Consider the following 15,683-nt stretch of genomic DNA (forward strand, 5'->3'; position numbering starts at 1 on the left):
GATTCTAAAACAAAATAAAGACCTAGTTAATTAAATCAAAAGTGATTTAAGTATTAAAATGAGTAAATTATTTCTAATAAAAAATGAAGCAAAAATATATTTCATTCACAGTACTCAAAACTATCAAGTTATGCATCTTTCTAATTTATGTACTAATATGACTTCAGTTTTCCTGTCTGTGACATCATTCACCATTTTTCTCCTGCTTTATCTTAAAATATACATTATTTGGGTAAGGAGCTGCTTCTGGCTGCCAGGGCTACTAGTAGTCATTTTCTCAGAACTCTTGCAGAACTTCAAATTATATTTACTTTTTAGATCAGTCTCCAGAATGGTGGGAAACGCAGTCAGTCTAAGTACATGTAAGGCCTTTAGAAAGTTCTGATCCAAGCATGTGCAGGAAAGCCTCCTTGCTAGCTACAACAGAAACTGCTAATGTCAACTCGAGGATATCTCAGGGCAGTAGACCACAACTTTTCTGTAATGTTTTTCCATTGAAAATTAAATGACTTGCTCCAGTTTCTCTGACTTTTTACCACTGATGAGAATGTCTTCATTCTGTGTATTACATGTGCTTTTCTGTATGCAGAAAAAGGAAATGTGTATGCTGCTGGAGGTAACAGTGAAGGTCAGTTGGGATTAGGTGACACAGAGGAAAGGACCACATTTCATTTAATTAGTTTTTTTACCAACCAGCACAAGATCAAACAGCTAGCAGCTGGATCATACACCTCAGCAGCAGTAACTGGTAAGAGCAACTGCTAATAAAATCTATTTATGTGTGTCCAGCCTGGTGTTCCAGGGAAACATTTATTCCAGCATTCTGTCTGCATATGTGGGTGTATTTTCTATGCCTCCCTGTCTTCTTTCCCTAGTAACCATAGTCATTTTTTGATAGCCAATTGCCTATTTCAACACAATCTGGTAAGGGGTGGCAGTCTCATTAACTTCCTACAATTTTTGTGAAAGTAGACCTTTTCCATGAGCGGTGGCCTGCAATGGGAGCTCAATCTGTACTAGTTTAGTAGGAATCCTTACAAAGGAGAGACAGTATGAAGACCCTTAAAATGGGAAAAATCTTCAGTTCATTTCCAGGGAAGCCAGCTGCAAAACATGAATGTTATGAAAACTAAGTTTCTCTAATTCCACTTCTTATGGCAACTATTTTGGTCTACTGGTACAGGCTACACAGCTGTGTCATTAGTAATTCTGAGAGAGGCCTAACCTATGACCTATTTCTCCGATGGCAGAATTATACAATTGCGACATGTTGAAGTCCATACAGTTATAATACTTTCAGCCATTGGATGGGTGGTCCTTTATTACCTTATAATGTAATTTCTCAAGTTTTGCTACAAAGCAGCTGTTTCCGTACATGTTTAGGATAAGTTATTGAGGCTGTCATTTCAGAATGTGACAGAGAACATAAGAGGGTATGAGAGAGATGCTAGCCTGCTCGTTTGGTTTGTATTTTTTGGTGACAATTGCTAACATTCTCCTGAGATTTGTAAGTCAACTTTGAATTATTTTAGTTCCAAACAGCATCTCAGTAGCACTGTGGATGGTATGTTTTTTTATTCACAACTTATTTCCCACCAATAAGAAATACGCAGAGAGAGGACCTCATCTCTTCTAGAAAAATCCAGAGATTTTTCATGTTGTTCACTACCTTTTTTTGTTTTTTATTGCTGCCATTGGTCTTTGTGTCAACAGAGGCTGGTCTTAATAAACCTGGAACAGCTATTCTAATAGTTTAAGGAAAACAAAATGAAGCTGGGCGATATAATCACCTGTGAAGAGAACTGAAAGATAAGGCAAGAATAAGTGGGATGGGTACCAAAGTAAGAACAAAGAATAAGTTTGGAAGAATGGGAAAGTGGTGATTTGCTACTAGAAATGAGATGATGCCTTAAATTCACCATAATATTTTCATACTGACCTCTGGCAACTGAATTGTCTTATACACTCAATCTTCCTCTTTTTGAAGGAATGTTTTTACATAGTACTTCTCCTGTTGGTATTTATGGTCTAACGTCAATTGATGACTAAGTGTTCTGTGTCACTTTTGAAAAGCTTAAGGGATACCCTTTTACTTCAGACTGTTGTGTTGCATTGTGCTAAATACCATTTTATGTCCCTGAGATCATGACATTTGGTAATATCATACACAGAGTTTATGAAATGCTCTTAAATGGGTAGATTAACTTTTTATTAGTTTTGGTTTTAAATCTGTTAACTATCTGTGTCTTCATTTTAGAGGATGGACAGCTTTTTGTGTGGGGTGACAATTCGGAAGGTCAGATTGGCTTGGCTGATGAAGCCTGTGTCAGTGTCCCTTGTCAAGTGGATGTTGGAAAACCTGTTTCCTCTGTATCCTGTGGATATTATCACTCTGCCTTGATAACAGGTAAGAGAACGGGCATAGCGGTTAGTGGAGACGAGTCAGTAGTTCTCCAGCTGTTGTCTTTGTAAAGGTAGCTAATGAGGCATTCATTACTTTTGAAACTAGATATGCCATAGTTGTTAAAAACTGCCATGTGGCAGAAAGTAATCTATGTGGTTTTGTATCACATTGGGAGATTTTACCAGAGACAGGTTCTCTTAAATGTGGTCCTAATTGATTTATTTGGGAAACTTGTGTGTAATCTACTATATAATTGTATAGTATTGTTGAATTAACAATACTGTGAGAAAAAACTGCAGTTAATTTTCTGTATTTGCATGTTGTTGTGCAAAAATATATTAGAAAGAATGACTATCTTGCCACACTATTTTCATGAAGGTTATGACAAATGTTGTGGGTTAATATTATGATTTCAATAATCCAACTTCTCTTGAGAGTATTCATTTTTTTGTGATGATCAAATAATCATCTTCATCTTCTCTAGAAATATAAATATTGAATAGACTTACTATGTTTTGAGGAAAAATTAATCTTATTTGCTAGCAGTGCAAGGTGGTTGTCAAAGTTTGATGTTATGTCTTAAATTTTAGATCTTGAAGTCAGTTAAACAGGCAGTATACAGTATGAGGAGAAGCATACACTACAGTGAGTCAGTGTCTGATCTCCAAACCAACCCACCTGTCTGTTGCTTTCCACCTCTTGTTTCCCACCTCTCTGTTGGTTTCCAAAGTGATGATGCCACTCATTTTTTAATGATGCTAATATGGGTGAATTTATCAGTGAGTACTGATGGTATTATATATGAGCAGCCATGAATTCCTCTCAGCCATATAGATTTACTTTATTAAGCTTTACAGTTTAGTCCCCTCAGAGTAATTAAAGATTTCGAAGGACCAATAGGTTTGATTGCAAAGCTTTTAATGGGTACCCAGGAACTATTCTATCAGATACTTTTCTCAGGTTACTTGATAAATGTTACTTTTCCACATACGATATCTATATAGCTCTCTGAGAATATGCTGTTAACAGAATGAGAGCTTCCTATGGTGGACAAATACTAATTAGGTGTTATGGTGGTAGTGTGCAACTTGTATTGCAGATGCTTTATTACAGTAAATGAGTGAAGTGCCTCTGACTGATCAGGAGCTCAGCACCTGTTAGGAAATCTACAGCTTCCTGAACTCAAAATAAATGGGGGAAAAAAAAAAAGATCCTTACTTCAAGGATATAGTAAGAAGGTGTGTATTTCTGCCTTAGAGCCAAGAGCTGAAGCTCTGACAAGACTGCAGTGGGATGTGACGAAAGCTCTCATTAGAAGAAGGGTTGAGGACAAGCATCTAAGATCAAGGAGAGAACAGGGTGTGCCAGGTGCTCTAAGGAAGTGGAAACTTTTAATGGAGGGGGATGAGAAAAAAGGATTAGGGTAGCAATTGGGTAAGAGAAATGGAGCCTCTTAAAATATTAGTAAGAAGATGAACTGGTTATCACCTGTGAAAATGAGGAGTTGTTGAACTCCTTACTGATTAAGCAGGCCTGAGTGCGAGATGGAAAATCTTAATTTTTAGCCTTAGATCTGCAAATCCTGTACAAATTGGGCTTCAGTCTGTCTCACTGAAACTACTGACATGCGGATGGCCTCTTCTGTGGTGAAAGGAGAAATTGTTTTTTTATTATTTTTCTTTGGGCCCTTGCTGACAGTTTTATTTGACTGATACTTTAACTAAAAAAATTTAGTGTTGGACATCCAGGTACTTTTACCGAATTGATCTTCTGTTGCACTAGCGTCAGTGTATATCCAAACAGTTTAAAAACAAAGCTTATGCATTTAATCTAAGTGTACCATAGTCACACATTATTTTAGCTATGAAGTTAGCCATTAAATTATGAATTTGGAAGTTCTGCAAGCTGAGTCTGAGTACAAATGTAGTTACCTTATTTTTCTTACAGGCTAGTTAGGAAGGAAGTGAAGGCACTATGCTGTTAAAAGATTTTGCTTAAAAAAAGGTGATTCTTCTAGTATTATTACAATTCTTTTTTCACTTATGGAAAACACTTGCCTGTAGGACTTGCTAGGATGGCTAAGAACAGTGGTTCACATCCTCGGTATTCTGCCTCTGAGGGGTGGTAGAACATAGCAAACTAGATAATTATGGAGTATTTGGAATATTCATATTACAGGGATAGGGTTTTTCCCCCCCAAATTGCCAGTTAGTCATTGAATTATGCCTTGAAGTATGTTTAAAAGTTTGCCTAGCACAGGGAGTTTTCCATGTATTTTTATTGTATGGTTTTATTTTGTATACTAGAATTTAGAGTGATTAGGGTTATTTTTAATATATATTTTTGGAGGAAATATCTGGAAAAGAAAGTGGTTCTGTATTTCAGGAAATGAAATTTGAACTATTCAGGTGAGTGTATAATCTGTATTAATTCCCTCAACATTAATAAAGTATACCAGAGGAGCTTTTTTAGATTGTGGTTGCTGCTACTATGGAAGAAATGGGAGAAACTCTGTTAATAGAAAGCTTTCAACACCTGTAACTTATCAGTTATTAGAATACCATAGAATTACTACATTTTGACTTTTTAAACATGACTTGTACATAAAAAAGCATCCAATAATATACTATCTTTAATAATAAAACATAGCTGCAGGATGTAGGACTTGATACATGTTGACGGCCTGAACTGATGAGCATGGCACCATATGGTGCCCTTCCTTAATACATTTACGTTTGACATAAACTGTATACTGGCTAAGCAAACTGTTAGGATCACAGGCATATCTGCGTTAAAACTAAAAGGTGGTTAATGAGGATACTAGAATACATAGTGTGGTCACAGAGTGCCCTCTCCAGGGCAGGATGTTCATTAATAAGAGACTATTGAGAAAAAAAGTAGTAAAGTATGGATTCCAGCTTTTTTTTTTTTAAATTAAAATTGTTATTTCTTTGAAATAGCTGGTTTTATAAAAGATTTTTTAGTAGGCATTTGTCTTTAAGGTATTTCACTACTAAAAAGCCAAGTGCAATGTCAATGAAGAGTAGAGTGGAATCCTGACGCAAACCTTTAGTAGATCAAAGCATGCTTTATGGAAATTGTACGGCATTGGATCATCTGAATTTGTACTTCAGTTCTACAACCCTCCCTCCACCCCCGAAGTTTCTCAAATCTAGTAGTTCCAAAAAGATGATTTGTCGCCTTTCTTACTTTTGCTTTTTAGAATGCCTTCTTTGCAGACAATAATTCAGCTACTAAACATGTCAGTCACCTGTATTCTACCATGTACACATGGGCCCCACTGACACCAGAAGTAGTTGTAGAATAGAAGAACAGAATATATCCTGAATTATTTTTAATAAAAAACACTTCTGAAATTTAGACTAGGCACCAGCACAGGCAATGGCTAGCTCATTTCCGCATGCAAATTAGAAAGCTGGTCTAATTACTCACTTCATATTGGAAAGATGATTGTTTGCTCCCTTTTCCTGTCATTTTGCATTTTTCAAAGAGTTCCACTGAAAAGAAGTTTTTAATTTATCGTTTCCAGTCCTCTTTAGGACTGTTTCCCAATAGCTGTTTCCTTTCCTTTCTTTTTGCAGACTTGGGATGTTAGGTCCCCACATTAGAGGTATGTCTCAAACAAAGCAACAGAGCAAGAAAAAGTTGAAAGAGTGTAGCAACAATTTTGAGTATACAGATCTTTACTTGACTAGTCTTTGACCACACTCACTCAAGAGGGGACAATTTTTCAGAGAGCATTAAGCTTGGCAAGCATATATAGCTCATTTGTCCACTGGAGGAGATGGAGAGCAGGAAAAGCCAATGTATCTAACCACTACTCTGGTGTCTACAGGAATTACATTCATGGAGCCAGAAAGGAATTGAATATATTAAACCTGTTCTGGTGTTTCCCCTGCCTGAACTGTTACTATGAGCAAGCTCAAGATAGATTCCACTGAGAAGATGTCTTCTCATAGAGAGCTTTGCGGGTTCCTTGAATTCCTTTTTTTAATATACTTTGTCGTTATTTTTAAGGATCAGTTTTAAAGATCATCCGTTCCACAAACACTTCCATGCTCAGAATTTCAGCGTTTGAGGTAGTTTCAACCAATTTGGTCTTGAATAAATACTTCTCTTTTTTACCATCATTTATTTAAGGGATCATAGAGTGATCCAATTCTTTTGTCTACTGTCCTCATTTGCCACTAGCCAGATCTCCTATCTTCTCTCATCTGCAGTATGTGCATTTGCCTTTGAGGGGCAAAAATAGTTTTCCATTCGCTTGCCCTTTTCCTTGACATGCTCCTGTGACCTGAAGTTTAGTGATACAGAAAATGTGCCACACTAGTGAAAGTTCAACACATGAGAATGTGACTCATATGAGAGGAGAGAATGAAATAACCAGGTTCCATTGTGAACAGAATGTCCTTAAAATGCAGATGTACTGCACACATAATGTACTCAAAATTGATCTAGGTTTCACTGGATTCTTTTTATGCTTGATAGCTATTCTTCATAGTTTTTAGACTACTATTTGCCTTAAAGAGGTGTGTAATGTATTCAAAAATTGCTTTAATAAATGGGTTTATCTTTGTTAGCTTGATTATTAAGTTGAAAAAATGTAATAAACTTGATTAGTTTGGGAAGTCAGTGGAAGCTTGGCCATTTGAATCTCTAATCCTATTAATTAGATTGTGATTGGATTGATATTTGCAGTGCAGTAGTGTTTAAAGAAGTGCTGTCTCTTCGAAGAGAACTGCGTAAGTAGTTAACTCCCAAGTGCTTTTGGGGGTTTATCAGCTTGTTTCTAGAAATATATGGCAGATCCAAGAGTATTAAAACAATACTTACCTTCCAAAAAATACAGGGTTCTTTTTGTTGTTGGGTTTTTTCCTTTCTTTTCACTTAGAATCCCTAATAAAATCTCTTTTTGTCAATGGAATGTTTTGATTACAGAAGGCCTCATATTGCAATTGATTTTTTTGTTGTTAATTGGACTATTTTTTTAGAATAGAAAATTGATGGAGCTGCAAATAACTGCAAAGTATCAGCCTGTTCAGAGTATTTCTGCATGTAGGTATAAGAATAAAGATCAGAATTAAAACAGAAAGTCAAACTGAACAGAGAAGCCTAAACACAGTCTATAGTTTAGAAGTGAAATGAAATACAGTTTTCTGCAGCTGAGATAATTTGCTGTTTCTTAAAAAACACAGACAGATTGAAATTACTGCAAAACACCTCTTAGAAAAGAAGTATAGAAGAATGCCACAAAGGTATTTCTGCACAGATACATGCAGGTAAATGAAGTGTTACAATATTATTGGTGTAGTTTGTGTGTGCAGGAAGGAAAATGTCAGAATGATAGAAAAAATAAGGACAGCTGAGAGGGAGGGGTTACACCTCTGATGGTGATAGTTGGGAAATACAGCTGCTCTCCTATTTCATTGTCTTGCTGAAGAGAACGTAGCTCTGAATAGATTGTGGGTGGCTACTCTTAATTGTCTGAGCCCTCTGAAACCCTGCAGGAAGCTTGACATTGAGTAAGATTGTATTATTGTCATTCCCTCATTGCCCCTCTGTGCAGTTAGAGCATTCAGTAAAGATAGTAAGTTCAGTTGCTAGCCTTAGTGGCCCAGGAGCATGGTACTTGAAGAATCTGTGCCGTTGTGAGAGGCAGAAGTAATCTTGGAAAATACAGAAACCACATAAAATAGTCTGGGGTTTCTTTGACTAAGGCGGCGGCTAAATTCCTTAGGTCTTGTAAGCTTTGCAAATAAATATTGTGCTATCAAAGTTCTAAATCTTCGATGGAAGTGCTGGGTTGCAACTTTATGTTGAGGCTTAGGACCCATTTTCCGTTTAGAGCAGGAATTCAGCTTTTCTGAAGAAAAGTCCTTTTTATAGTTTTTTTGCTCTTTGAGTACATCATACATTTTTTTCAGAATTAATTGATAAAGTTAATTGATAAATTTATGCATTTAAATTGAAGCTGAGGTATCTTAAAAAATGCATAACCTCTTTTTTTTTGTCCTGAATGAACTTTACCGTAAAATAAGAGACATACTTTAGATTCTCCCTATAGTTAAAATTCATTGAAAATGTATCCTCAGACTTCCTTTGAAGAAAATAGATCATAATTTAGACCTTTTTTTTTGCTTATTGTGCTCTGTCGATACCAAAGGTAACATACATCACAGGTCAGCATGACTGCTCCAGAATTACTTCCTCTGAGAAGATGGGAGGAGGAGCACTGCTTTGTTAAAAGACATAGTAGTCTAAGGGTTTTCAGAATGAATCAAAGGAGGACCCTTATGGAGGGTCCTGGCAAAAGCAGTCTGTGCTGCTCTGTTCTACGCAGCCACTGCTATAGTCACTTTTAACACAAAGTAATCAAGAGCCAAGTGCCACGAAGAAAAAAAAATACACATTGCTGGCAAAAGAGTTTTCCAGGAAAAAAACATTTTGAATCTAGTTTATCTGTTGGATTTACCAGATGACTTAAATGAAAATGTATTACTAACTAGTTGTCCCATAGTTATACAAAATGAAGATGCGGTTTTGCAACCTGAAATTCTTACTCAGTTTTTATTCAGGCAAAAGAAAATTTTGAATGAGTGTACTGCCAGAGTAAAGCTCAGGAAGATTTAATAAAAATGACACATTTCTTACTGACACCAGTTTTGACTTTCTCTTCATCAGAATTAAAAATTCAAAAAGATAAAATTTGTTTCCTGTCTTGGCTTGGTATGCCCAAGTTTTAATAAACTTCGGTTCGTTTTGAATCATATCCTTTAATTTTTATTAACTTGGTTTTAATAATTTGAGTAATCTCATTTGCTTTTTACAATGCATATGTAGCTTCTTTTTTTCCACTTTACATTTTTATTCATAGGTTTATTTTTAGCGCTTCCATATTCCCTGTTTCTGCGTAGGCTTATTTTTTTGATCATTGCCATTGTCCTTAAATTCCCAAATTTTAAGTTGTGGCTGACATAGTGCAAGGAAAAAGCAACAAATGTAGCAGCCTTGCAAATGGCGGAATATTCACAAAGGCTGACAGAAAACTGGTAATAAGCTTGTTTTCTTATGCTCTGCCTATGTTCAATGGAGAGAGGGATGGACTTCTCTAATGGTCAATTCTGAACACCTACATAAGGCTTCAGCTTTGAAACTTTCTTTGAGCTCATCTATTTTCACTGTCTGTGGGGAAAGACCAGCATTTCTAAGATTAACTCAACTTTCATGTTGGCAAGGAATTCATAGCTTTTGAATAAGAATCTCTCAGATACTTGTGCATCATGCAGTAGTAATGCCTCTAAATGCTGTAAAAGTAAATTTGTGAACACTAAATGTATCCCTCTGAAAGTAAAAATACGTTTTGTACTGAAGTACAAATCTGCATGTTTCCAAAAATATTGTAGATGGGTGCTTCTGATGACTGAGCTCTAATAATGGAGTATACGTCTGGGGTTTGTTATTATGTTGATTATATGACTGTAGCTGTCTCTTCGAACTTCCTTTAGCAGGCAGCTCCTGCACTAGTTTAAACATTTCTTTTATCTTGGATTAGCTCCATGTGAGAGTTTTGTTTAGCCTTGTGCTTTGTTACATCCAACTGGGATTAAACCCAAACTTTTTCTTACATAATAGTGTATGATGATTTTTTTTTTGTAAGTAATTTCAAATTCAGATTGTGGGCCACAATGTGGTACGAGGACACTACTCCACAGATAATCTTTTTCAGGAGTAGAGAATATTCAGCCATTAATTTGAAGCTTTCCTGGCAGTAAGGAAACGTTTTCTACCTAAACCTCACTCTGACCTATTAGAATAGTTGGAGGCACCTTAGCACAGAAAATCAGAAATGTAGATGTAGCTAAATTGTGAAAAAAAGATGTAGATAAATGTAAAATGTAGATAAATGTAAAAGATGTAGGTAAATGTAGATAAATTGTAAATGTAGCAGTTTGTACATTTTACATGTTCCGTTTTTAACTATGGTAGAAGGATATACAGCATGCTGTCTTGAATGGTAATTCAGACTTACATAGCAGTGAAAAAGCAAAGGGAGTGATTGGAAAAGATAAAACAAAGGAAACTTGAAAGTAAAATGAATTACCCAAATTTGGGATTGAAGTTTTTGAACTGGATTCTTAAAAAGTCTGGGTGAATGAGAAGGGTGTTCTTGTATGATTATGTAGCAGATCAGAAAGAAGTTACAGGAAGAGATCTGTAAAAACCTCTCAGTATTTTTTTAACTTAATTCTGGTGGAGTTATTGCTATGGAACCACTGCTGTATTCCTGTTGTTGGATGTATGTTTTCTTGCTGTCCAGACCACACACAGTTTCATGTCGCTTACTCTGCTTTTTTCTTTTTTTCTCTATATCTTACAAGAAGAAAGTGTGAATTTTCCATCAAAATTCCAATGCAAAACGATTTTCTGTTTTAATTGAGATTCTTACAAGCAACTTCAGTTGACATAAGTACTGGTTACAGAGGGAATTATAACCTCTCAGAAGCAGGATGTATATGGTTTTGTTTTTCCCTTGGCTAGATGCCTTGCAGGCTAAATATTGCGATTCTCATCTTGGAGGGGGCTAAAATTTAGCCCCTTCTTGTCCCATCAAAGCAGACTGCTTTGCACAGCTGTTTGGACATTATACAAATATGTTCAATTATCCCGTAATGTTCATACACTTTTCTATCTTACTGATTTGTGTCTGCAGCAGTCTTGACAACCCATCCTTGCTTCTGAGTGCATGCTGGAAATCCTGCTCTGTTCTGTATTTTCACAGGAGATGGGGAGCTCTATACTTTTGGAGAACCTGAGAATGGGAAACTGGGATTATTGCCTGAACAGCTGAAGAACAATAGAGTCCCACAGCCTGTACTGGGAATTATGGAAAAGGTTAATAAGGTTGCTTGTGGTGGAGAACACACAGTGGTGCTGACAGGTATGCAATTTAACTGGCTTTTTTTACAGCCCTATAGCTTAATCAGTAAACTCAATTTACATCTCACTGAAATGTGAGATGCTGTAATGATCCTAACTGGAAGAACATTGTACATCAAGGAGGTAGAAATCCTCGTAACAGTTAACCTAAGTGCAGGCCTGTGCTGCGCTGTGCTGTGCGTATAGTTTGACGTTCAGGCCTGTGCTGCGCATATCCCTTTGCTGCAGGATAAACTTCGCCAGCTGATTCTAACAAAGGAGCTTACAGGCATCTCCTGCTTGGTACCAGTGGTTACACCACCTGCGTGTCCTTGCCTTTATCTAAAACTTCAGCAGCAAGTTCCCATGTGAATGTCCTGTTTATTTGACGGTGTAAATGATGAATAGAGTCTTTTTGCTCGCAAGAAAATCCTGTAAGAGCTCAGATGACCAAAATGGGGTAACCTTTGGGATCTGGGATCCCAAGATGGGATCTGCGTAGCATGCTGTGCCTGGCTGGAGGCCTGTTCAATTCCACACAGCTCAGGATTCCCAGCATCTGAAGGGATATGAGAGTATTGATACCATCTTCTTTTTTTTTGTAGTCTTAGCTCCAATAAATAGCATTTTAAGAGATACTTTACAGAGTCTGAGTGCCTTTCTTACTGGAATTGTAACAAGCCAGCACCTCCTCGTGCAACACGGATGATTGACGTTTCTTGCCTCTGAGGAGCTTGGAAGTGGTATTGGTGTGAGGAGGAAAATTTTAGAGGAAAGTTTCCATTCTGTAGTAATTTTAAATGACCCTGAATATTTAGGAAGGCATTAGGAAGTCACTTTTCAAGTAGCAGTCTGTTAATAGTGATGGAGATGCACAATCTACTGGATGCCTAAATGAATTAAATATCTCTTGTTGTGATACAGAATTTGCCTGTGACTTTGGGCAGAACTTTTAGGATACATACAAAACTCGTACAGATATAGACATTCAACGTATCATACAAGTTATAAAAATCAGCAAATACAACTGTTACATATTAGTTCACAGGGTTGTATGTATAGTACTTGGAAGATGAAATATGGTGTATATTACTATACTATTAAATAGTTGTGTGCAATGGTAAATTAGCTTTTCAAAGAGATATATGCAAAGCATTGCTAGCTATTTATTTCCACAAGTTCTATCCTGAATCATGGTAGTATAGAAGCAGAAAAGGGGAGTTTGACTTTGCCCACAGATGATTTAAAAAAAATCAGCTTTGGCTTGTAATGAATTCCACAGCTGTATAATATGCCTGTAATTAATCTCTAATGAAAATGCAAAAGCTATAAAAACAAGTAGGATGTATAGATATCAGTCCTTAAACCTGTATTTTGAAAATGCTACAGTCATCTCTTGTCAATCTGGTGGAGTGCCTTCAAGGTTATGTAACTAAAATTTCTAAAATATGAATTTAAAATCTAACTGAAATTGTAAGTAATATGATGTGGTATTGTATTGCAAGCCACTGGAGAGAGTAAAGGTGGAAGTGATGTGCTGGGAAAAGTTACGTGTAATGATGAGTCAAGCTGCAAGACTGTGGGTAGGTTAAAGCTCATTTGGGAAAACTATGAAGAGGAAATAACAGTAGACAATCCAGGAAATAATGCAAACATTTGTCTACATTTCAATACCTTTGTCTCTCTTCTTCCACCAACATACAGTCTTACCCTGGCAGTATTCTATGTCATAAAATAAAATTTCTTTACATGAAATCAGATTATCATTATTAGGAAAAAAATTACCATAAATTTGGGGCCAGCAAATGTATAAATCGTAGTATTATTTTATGGGTTATAAAGTGAACTTCTGCAGAAAGAATTTGATTATCATTATTGATTATTTTTTTAACCATAAATCTGAAGCCAACCAATAGATATTTTGTTTTAATGGTATTTCATGTGATAAAATTTCATTATAACAAATGACTGTTACAGAGATTTAGTAGGAAGATGTAGACCTGGATGACGTTAGCATTATAGTGAAATCTATACAAGAGCTAGAACAAAGAGGCAAAATATAAATGCCAAAAAACAAATACAGTGAAGAAAACACCATAGTAAGTCAGTGTCTTAGTATGTAAGATTTACTTGCCTATGGAAATAGATTTTGTAGTAGAAAGCAAATAAGAAATTCAGTGCTGGCTTAGCTGGCAGTCGATGATCAAAGTGATGAGTGCCAGAAGATCCAGTTGAATCAAGAGAAGAAGAAAACAATATCCGCCAACAAGATACATTTGCCTAAAGATTAATAGCTGTTGTGATAAGAGTGAAAGGTCAGATAGATTTTTTTTTAATGTAATTCGGCTATTATTAAATAGGCTACAGCTATGAACTTCTGCCTAATTCACTTTGAACACAAAAGTAGAGGATAATGGAAATACTGTCTCAAGTGAAAGATACTGCGTCAGAAGTGTTGACGTACAGAAATTTTTCTGACTCAAAACAAAATTTGGGGAATAATTGGGAAAAGAGGTAGATTTGGACACTGTAATCATTTAAAAAGTGAGTATGGTGTACATGCATTCTAGGCTTTGCACCAGAAACTTAACTTGAAATCAGTTCTGAAGTTTATATTGTATCTTGAGAGGAAGTGGCATGACCACAAATTGAGAATTCTGTTGAGGGATGTATCTTTACAGAGGAACAGAAACATTTATACCTCTTCTAAGCTCATTTTCCTAAATTAAGAAAGTAGTACAATTTTGAAGAAATTCTGAATTTCATGTATCATCTTCTGTGAAAATGGGTGCTGCTTACCTTTAGTAACACAATATATACTGATGAGGTTTTCATCTTTTCAGGGTCTTTCCAGTTTTCCAGGGTGTGTCATTTCAATCTTAAAAAATAAAAAGTGAGTGCTTGACTATTGTATATTCTCCTGTTTCATCTATCTTATTTAACATAGGAATAGGATAGGAGAAAATGTCATATGGAGAAACTGTTGCACATCTTGGCTCATTTCTTGTCATCAGTTCTACTTAGGGTTTATCAAATTAGAAGAAAGCATAATCCAGTTATCTTACTGAGTACAAGGCAAGTTTCTTCCTGACTCTCATACATAATTAGTCTACTCCAAAGCATTTCATTTGATTTCTTTTTTATGACTGCCTTATCTATTCTATTGGCAATTTTGGATGGTAAGAACCACTGTTATCTGGGTTGTTAAATCAAACTAATGTTTGGAATCTCTCCAGCAAGTATCAGAGTAAATGGTAGAAAATATATATTAAAATAATTCATTTTTTTGCTCTGAAACTCCAAAATGGGAAATTTTTTCCCCAGAGAACAAAAAATTAAACTGTTGAGAGCAACAATTTGGAAAAAATCTTTTTAAAGATACAAGGTTTTAGAAATGTTGAATATGGTATTGGAAACCATCTTCTTTACAAGTCTTATTGTTACTTATGCCGTTAATATTTGCAGTTGTTCTAGAGAATAAACAGAATCACAGTTAAAAATTCTATCATGCAAAAGCTTTCTCTCACTGTAGCAGCACAAACCTATTCATTTCATGACAGTCTGTCAGGCAGTTCAAGAAGAGCATATCCTCATCCCAGATGATTTCCCTCAGAGACTAAAAAAACCACATCCACTACCCACAATGCTTGCAAATGCTTCCTACTCAAAATGAAAACTGTTGGTATTGTCTCTTTTGAAAGAAATATGAGAGAGCAGCAATCCCAATTTGCATACTTTTTCAATAAAGCTTTTAACAAAGTAGAATAACAATAACTTGTGAATCTAGAAATTGGCGAATAAACAGATGATTGGGAGTGGCCTTGATATCTTCCATTTTTTCAGATGATGACAGATCCTCTGGGAATAATCCTTTCCATAAAAGGATATATTACCTCCTTTTATCCTCTGAAGGGAGGGAAAGCAAAGATATCTCTTCAAAGGAAAAAGTGAAGCACTCCGTCGAGAATAGATTGTTTGACATAACAATACAGCACATTAGTGGGTTAGTATGGATGTTGGATAATGTTGGATTTTTCATCTTCTGTCACAAGGTCTTTTAAAAAGAAAAGAAAGTCAGGATACCCTTTTGACAGAGAATGAAAAGATGAAAAAGCTCTACCTTTTCATGACAGAACTGACTGTTCAAACCCTATAGGATTATCTAGATTTTTCAAACCATTCTTAGGTCTGTATACTATTTATACTGAAATCCCCAAATCCAATTACTAGCTCTTGTAAAACTGAGTATTGTGTTAACAGCTATTTTTACAGTAACATTTTTCAACATAAGCTGTTTAAAATTAAAGCTATTGTAAGACTGAATAGCCCATTGGCGTAGTAG

At 35.9% G+C, this 15,683-nt stretch overlaps 1 protein-coding gene across 1 annotated transcript in view; it reads left to right on the forward strand.

Annotated features, from left to right (window-relative positions):
• RPGR (retinitis pigmentosa GTPase regulator) overlaps positions 1-15,683 on the forward strand; it is a 43,048-nt gene that overhangs the window by 13,544 nt on the left and 13,821 nt on the right. Inside the window, exons 5-7 of the mRNA XM_075174248.1 lie at positions 590-748; positions 2,258-2,407; positions 11,205-11,363. Coding sequence (XP_075030349.1) covers positions 590-748; positions 2,258-2,407; positions 11,205-11,363 — 468 coding nt within the window. The remainder of the gene's footprint in view (positions 1-589; positions 749-2,257; positions 2,408-11,204; positions 11,364-15,683) is intronic.

Source organism: Calonectris borealis, chromosome 1 (assembly GCF_964195595.1).
Source record: "Calonectris borealis chromosome 1, bCalBor7.hap1.2, whole genome shotgun sequence".
NCBI lineage: Eukaryota > Metazoa > Chordata > Aves > Procellariiformes > Procellariidae > Calonectris > Calonectris borealis.